The sequence below is a fragment of the Strongylocentrotus purpuratus genome, unplaced genomic scaffold, assembly GCF_000002235.5.
Source record: "Strongylocentrotus purpuratus isolate Spur 01 unplaced genomic scaffold, Spur_5.0 spur5_scaffold_3, whole genome shotgun sequence".
NCBI classification, from domain to species: Eukaryota; Metazoa; Echinodermata; class Echinoidea; order Camarodonta; family Strongylocentrotidae; genus Strongylocentrotus; species Strongylocentrotus purpuratus.
In genome coordinates this window covers 1,585,442-1,593,322 of record NW_022145609.1, presented here as the reverse complement: position 1 = coordinate 1,593,322, position 7,881 = coordinate 1,585,442, and the positions used below count along the sequence as shown (strand labels likewise).

At 36.3% G+C, this 7,881-nt stretch overlaps 1 protein-coding gene across 1 annotated transcript; it reads right to left on the bottom strand.

Annotated features, from left to right (window-relative positions):
- Window positions 1–236: 236 nt before the first annotated feature.
- Window positions 237–7,114, bottom strand: LOC100892112 (F-box/LRR-repeat protein 12). Its single transcript, XM_030996475.1, has 3 exons — window positions 6,977–7,114; window positions 5,081–5,238; window positions 237–2,715 (listed from the first exon to the last, which is right to left on the bottom strand). The coding sequence occupies exons 1-3, from the start codon at window positions 7,100–7,102 to the stop codon at window positions 1,755–1,757; spliced, it is 1,245 nt and encodes a 414-aa protein (XP_030852335.1). The 5' UTR covers window positions 7,103–7,114; the 3' UTR covers window positions 237–1,754.
- Between the last annotated feature and the right edge of the window lie 767 nt (window positions 7,115–7,881).

Genomic DNA, 7,881 nt, shown 5'->3' with positions numbered 1-7,881 from the left:
GCAGATATTTTTTTTTAGCAGGGAGATGATCAATAGATCACATATGCTTGTGTATTGTGAATTGTCTAGCAACTAATCAACTTCTCATGCCTTACATATCGGGATCTGGAGGTGACATACAATAAACAGAACAGCAGACAAGTGTCTCAAAACTTTGTCAGAATCAATTATATTTTTAATTTAACATAATTTGCTAGCAATATAAATTGTATAATAGAATATAAATTTTGATTTTGAAATATAAATCTAAATGTACATACAAATCAGAGATGGTATTCTAAGAATCATTTTATCTAGTGCTATTTGTGTGAAGGGATTGTATTTGTCACAAGTTAACAAATAACCTGTTCATACTAAAACTTCAAAGATTACACTGTTTACAGAATACCATGTCAGAGAAAACCATATATACAGTGTATACTGCATAGAATTCAAATTCAAATATATATTTCAGAATAAGCACTACAACTCAGTATCTGTCAATGTCTACATATATTTAGCAATTTCATTATTACCATAATTCAGCTTCATCAATGATCATATTATAGACAAATAAAGAAGTCTTCTATATTTTTTTTCACATACCGGTAGTTAGTTCCAATAAAAGAGAATTCAATTCAATTTATTCACTCTTTAAAACAACATAAAAATACAAAAATATAAAAAATTACAAACATCATGACAATAAATACAAATAAAGCTTGGTTTAAAAATGGGACAAATGAAAGATTAAAATCTTGGAAATTTCATCCCTACATTTGAAACAAGAAAATTATAAGTTACTTTACCCTCTAAAAATTGAAGGGGGGGGGGGGAATACGGTACAACCCCGATATTGGGTGTTTGGCACAAAAAAGATAGCTTAGACGGTACAACGGCGACAATGGAATGAAAAATTAAATAAAGAAATGGAATGAGAGAAGGGCAAGGAAGTGCAAGAATAAGAGAGAGAGAGAGAGAGAGAGAGAGAGAGAGATTGAGCAAGAGAGAAAATTGAAGGAAATAGATGGGCAAGAGAATTTGATGGATGACCATATTAGGAATCAAGATAATAGATGTACATATATTATTACACTCCTGAATCATTCAAAAGGAATTTCTTGTACATTTTGTATTGGATCATACATAAAGCTACACTGCTTGAAAGACTAGGCACTTACATTTTCACTAATGCTTCAGAATTAACTCTACCTTTATGTTACCAAAATTCAAGTCTGAGTTTCTCCTTGATAGCTATTCTTACCACATCACATTACCGTTACGTCAGAACTATTATGAAAATTGGCATATATGATGCTAAAGGAAACGAGAGAATAATGCTTGAAATCATAGTGCTTTACTTCCATGAGAGTTGCTACAGCTGTTGTTACGTTATTTCCTTATAATATTCACTTTTATTGTATAATATATCTCAACAAAAAACAAAGAAATTATAGATTATAAACAAGAAAAAAAAGATATCTGGTAATTTTGTCCAGGTTTTGTGGTGACATTGACTCATCACAGTGATCACACTGTTTACTTATAAAGTAAAATGAAATAAACTTCATGATATCAGGACTATTTATTCACTTGTGAACACAAGAAGAGAAAGAGAATGTAAAACTGTTTTTCAAAATATTTGCCAATAATTACACATGACAGCTGCATAATTTTGATTGTGAACCAAATGTTATACATGTATATCAATTTCTCACATTTTACAAAACATAGTTATGAATTAGTCGAATTCATCTTCAGAAAGAGAAGGAATGTCAATGGGCTTGTTGTTGAGCTACTTTGATCAACTTGTCCTGTGGGTAGAAACCAATCTTCCACACAGACTTAGCATCACTTTCTCCTGGAGGCATAACGCAACCATTTTTCACCCTCTGTACAAGATCTTCCGTAAAGTGTTCATTCTTGGACACCAACAGACTCTTCAGTTTAGTTAGAGTATTGACCAACCCTACAAGAACATTACCATCAAAGGTTGTTGAATGAGAGCCTAGACTGTTATCTGGATCAGTAGTGACATCAAGTTCCTCCAGGTGCTTCAGAGGAGACAGATGGTGTAGATCAAAGAGGACATTCTCACTATTGGTGCACTGATGCAGGTTGAGGATTTTCAAGTGTGTCAGGTTGCTTCCGATCTTCTGCAGAGCTTCATTGGTCAGTGCCACCTTGCTAAGGTCTAGCTCCTGCAGGTTGGGCAAGTTATCTGCTATGCGACATGCCCCCCGGGAGGAAATGCGATAGCAGCTCCTTAACTTGAGGGCTAGAACAGATGTCATGGGTGCTGGTGTGATGGATTCCAAGTCACGAAAGCCAAAACCATTAGAGCCTGTCATGTCTAGATGTCGCAGGGAATCAAGTTTGGACTGTTTGAATGCTGCTGTCAGCCAGAATGTTGGATAGTTGCATGATATCAACTTCAAAGTCAGCAACTTTGAAGGCAGGTTAGATGAGCTTGCCTTGGACAAATCTGCTCTTGTGATGCACAGTTCTTGTAGCTTTGGGCAGCGGTTTCCAAGCTCTTGCAGCAAGGAATCGGAGATACACTCTGTATTCTTGACAGATGAAAGGAAACCCCCAAGACTGAGTTTACGTAGGGAGTCACTGAAGTAAGCAAAGACTAGCTTACGTAGGTTGACTAGATTAATCTTGTATGGTGAAAGATCTACTACTCTCCATATTGGTTTCTCTCTCACAAGATGATTCCAGCCTCTACAGACACTGTGTAAAGACAATCAAACAAATTCATTGGTAACTCAGTCAACACCATAGATAGTACTACCTGCAGTAGAGGTGTTGTGGTCTAGTGGATACGTCACTGGACTGTTAACTTTCAATACATGTAGAAAGAACTACTTACTAGCAGACATAATGAACTAATGTTATATACAGGTAGAGAAATTATAAGTTTGGGCTTTGAACAATTTAATAAGGTATGGAATGGCATGCATTGTTTCAGGGATATTTTTTGTTTAAATCCAAATTATTGACTTTCGAGAAACTTACATTAGGCCTTTAAAAAAAGATGTTGCATTGCCCCTTAGGTGCCAAAACATGGGTCAGTCGGAAATCCTTCATTTTTTTCTCCCTCTTTGGGCTGGTATTTCTCTGCTTTTTGCTATTATTTTTATTCATTAAACATTTTTTTCTGCTAAAAAAGGTAAATAAAAAAATTATTAAACTAGATGGAATTCGACTGCGCGCAGTCGAAAATAATGCCTCCGTCATAGAGCAATTTTACAAACCGAAACGGAAGAAATTTTTCAAATTCAAGTTCAATTGTAATCCATTAACATGTTCTCAGAATATCGTGATTACAAGCAATTTCTCATAAACATATATGACCCTTTGATCTTTGACCTCATAACCCTAAAATCTACTCAGTTCATTGGCTCTGCAAGATTTCCTGAGTTAAATAGTAATCCATCTGTCAGTTCTAATGAGAATGCGTCCACAAGCTATTTTTGCATACATAATGAGCCCATGACCTTTGATCTTATGAACCATTCATTGGCTCTGCAAGATACATAAATGATCTAAGTTTGGCAGGAATCCATCAATCTGTTCTAATGATAATACGATCACAAGCTATTTTTGCATACATAATGAGCCGCATGACCTTGACCTTTACCTCATGACCCCAAAATCCAATCAGTTCATCAGCTCTGCAAGTAACATACATGACCAAAGTTTGGCAGGAATCCATCAATCGGTTGTTCAGATAACGCGATCACAAGCTGTTTTTGCATACATAATGTGCGCTGTGACCTTTGACCTCGTGACCCCAAAATCTAATCAGTTCATTGGCTTTGCAAGATACATACATGACCAAAGTTTGGCAGGAATCCATCAATCGGTTGTTCAGATAACGCGATCACAAGCTGTTTTTGCATACATAATGAGCCCTGTGACCTTTGACCTTTGACCTACGTGCTCCAAAATGTAATCAGATTGTTTTCCTATAGTGATACACACTATCACTAAGTTTGAAGTTTAAATCTCCAGTGGTTCTTGAGATATCATGATAACAATCTCAATGTATGGAATTTCATAAGTTGACCTCTGTGACCCTTGACCTTTGACATACGTGCTCCAAAATCTAATCAGATCGTCTTCCTATGGTGATACATACTATCCTTAAGTTTTAAGTTTAAATCTCAAATGGTTCTTGAGATATCGCGCTAACAAACTCAATACAAGGAATTTCATAAGTTGACCTCTGTGACCTGTGACCTTTGACCTACGTACTCCAAAATCTAATCAGATCGTCTTCCTATGGTGATAAATACTATTCCCGAGTCTTAAGTTTAAATCTTAAATGGTTCTTGAGATATTGTGATAACGGTCAAACGGGACGGACGGACGGACGTACGGACGGACGGACGGACGTACGGACGGACGTACGGACGTACGGACGGACAACCCGAAAACATGATGCCTCCGGCACCACCTTCGGTGGCGGAGGCATAAAAAAGCTGACAGTAGATTTCAAGGTTATTGGGTCAGTCGCAAAGGGCAATACAACATCCTTTTTTTAAACGCTTAATGGTGGACATGAATACATGTATGCCCCTTTGCCCAGGCTTGTCTACTACCAAGCACATATTGTATACAGGGAAACTCCAAGGTATTTTGTCCCATAAGGTACAGACTCATCACAAAGTTTGGTACATCTGGGATATTGACATCAGGCTAATTGCCCTACTATTACTATAATCACATCAAATATCAAGGAAAATTATACTTTTTACCAAAAGGTTTCTTCATTTTTCACTTTACCAAGTCATATATATGGGACATGAAATATTTATTTATTTATTTATTTATTTATTTAACATATTTATCAAGGATAAAAAATAAACAATTGAATCAGCATTGCTGTTCATCATCAATGTCCTGTTAACATGATTAAACATTTCCAATTTTAACCAATGGGATTCTTTTTATTACATCATTAAAAAAGATAAATACAGCTTTTAATGGGGAAAAAAATGAGGCACATAAATATACAAATAATGGAAAATAGGTGCCAGACATGAAATGACCGAATACCTTGGATTTGCCAATGTATTTCATGATTTCTTACCAGGCGGCTCTACAGACATCCTTGACAGACAGGTATCCCAGTATCTGTAGCATGACACTGTCAGGCATGGCTCTTACTGGGCATTCACCCATCTCACCCTGGACGGTGGTAGATAGATGATCAGCGACCTTCTGGGGTGTCAAGACATCCTTCTCAACCTGACATTGAAAACAGAGAAGGTGGAGTATAAATGGTAAAAAGGAGATATCATTTGCAGACTTTCAGATTATTATTTTGTATGCCATGTGATAAGATATTTGGTGGGATATCATAGTAGTAATTTCACATTCAAAAAGAAAGAAAAATTAATTCTTTAAGCTTGTGGGTGGCTTCACAACAACTTTTTGTTGATGGTAGTCAATGAATGTACTATTTATGTAATTCACAATGCATGAACATCAATGATAACACTGTGAAATTTAGGGGTCTAGACTTAAATTTTGCCACCAAAAATGTTGAGTGCCTTCACTGTTTGTGATCATCAGCACGATATACAAATTTAGTCAAATGGTTTCATCAAGTCATTATTTCAATACCAGGTCTATGGTCCCATATTCCGGACTTATGGCAGGAAATAATAATTTTTTGGGGTATAAAACATACTTTATTTTAGTTACAGAAGCTTTACAGATTTATTACAATAGATTATTTTGGTTTGTTTTGATCGTCCATCACTAAATCAGAGAAAATCTATGTACATGTACATGTACTTAAAGAGAAGAATTTTACTTTGTTACTGTTACTATTATATGCATTGTATCATTTTGTATGATCTGAACAAAATTGAATGGTGTGGATCTAAAGATACGGTAAGTTTTACTAACTGATGGGGTTACATGTACCCTGGGTAAATAAAACAAAATAAATAAATAAATAAATAAAGTATGAAAAAGCAACTGTATCTGATAATGTTGATGATTCCAAAAGCTAGACTATATCCCTCATACTGGCTGCATTGTCAAACACTCAGAATTAGTCCTATATACACATTCTCTTTCTTTTCAGATGTGATACCATGCTTTCCATCAAATAAAAATACTTAGGAGATGACCTACTAGCTACTGAGCCAAGTGTGCAACACATCAGATATTATGCAAGTGAGCAGAAAATATATGTAGAAAGAATGCATATTTCCTTCTGAACCTTCTGAAATTGGAGTCAGCAGGGCGGTATTCCGCATGTCGCTAACTTGTATGGCAGGTGATGCATGCTAGAGTGTGTTTCTGAAATTATCAACTGATGTAGCTATTACAGACTTCTGGTCGAGGGTATTCCATGCTCGTCCAGTTCTTGGAAAAAAGGAGTATTTGTATACATCCTTTCTGGCAAAGGGGATTTCTATCGAGTGATGGTGGTTTCTTCTCAACCTTGACCCTGTTGATACTTGTATGTAGTCCTCTTGCTTTAGGCCCACCTTTCCCTTGTAGATTTTGAAAAGATCATAACCAAACGACTCTTTTCCCTCCTGCGTTCAAGTGATTCCCATTCAAGGCAGGTCTGCATTTGTGTTACACTGCTGTCCCTTTGGTAGTTTCCTGTTACGAAGCGTGCCGCCCTCCTTTGAACTGCGTCCAGTTTATTAATCTGCCCTATCCTGTATGGGTCCCAGGCACAGCTTGCGTATTCTAACACTGGTCTCACTAGGGTCGTGTATGCGATGGCTTTCACATTCCCTGGGCAAAACCATAGGTTTCTCCTGAGGAATCCCAACGTGCGGTTGGCTTTCATGGCTGTGTTGTGATGATTTCATCATTGACCATTATTAAATATGATTTCTTTCTCTGAAGAAGAGAAAGAATTCCCTAGAATTTTTTTGTTTTTTAGATTTGTCTGTATTTATCTCAGTATATATTTCAAATACATCAATAAAACAGTTGGATTATCCAGTATACTCACAAACACAATATCCGGATCCAATGAGGAATTCACATCAAGAGAATTTGCAGCTGAATTGCATGGTGTCTTGGTGATTCTTAGAGCCTTATTCCCATCACCTTTCTCTTTATCTCCAAACCTAGGCATTATACTTTATAGCAATCTGTAATGAAAACAAGGGAATACCTAGAAGTACAGCGTTGACCAGCTACATGTATGAAGGGGTGACCAAAGTTCGCGGACATTTTAGAACATATTACAAAATGTGATATTCGATCTATGATTTCTCATAGGGCCTAGAGTCTAGACCTATTCTTTCTACACAAATTTATTGGCTTGCCTTAGACCTAGAGTCTAATCATGCTATTGCTAATAATTGCAGAATACCCTACCATATTATTATTAGTCTTCATATATCAGCCGTAGATCTAGATATAGATTGTGGTTTTGTTGTTTGCGATAACGGTGATAGAGGTATTAAAGATTGTATAATGCAAGTGTTTGAATTCATTTGGTGGATGAAAAGTTGAATTCTACTCCGTTTTTGTGCGTCATTGCAGCGCTGAATTTGGTGTGTTTGTCGCTAATTTGTGACAATTAAATTTAGACTCTAGATGGCTTTCCTGATGGTATTTCATCCAAAATTTCTGTTATATTGATAAGCACCGATTCTTGTCCTTACCTTTGACTTGTTTCTTGTCTGTTATAGTCATTTAATAGATGAATTACTTGAATTCTGAGCACATTTCAGTAACAAAAACAGTCCAGCCCGTTCATAGTCCCACACACGTATTTGTATGTACCTTGTGCCCTGGCCTTCTCTTACACTGCGTAGTCTGCTGTCAACGACCATATTAGATATTTTAATCAACAAGTGATGTCTCGTTCTAAAAATACAACAACAAAAAAATAGTTTTGTGCTTTTT

Excerpts from the sequence above, each read along its gene's own strand:
- LOC100892112 (XM_030996475.1), bottom strand. The coding sequence starts at position 7,102 with ATGCCTAGGTTTGGAGATAAAGAGAAAGGTGATGGGAATAAGGCTCTA. Across the intron at positions 5,239-6,976 it reads TGGATCCGGATATTGTGTTT|GTTGAGAAGGATGTCTTGAC; the intron begins GTGAGTATACTG and ends TTTCAATGTCAG. Across the intron at positions 2,716-5,080 it reads GATGTCTGTAGAGCCGCCTG|TGTCTGTAGAGGCTGGAATC; the intron begins GTAAGAAATCAT and ends GTCTTTACACAG.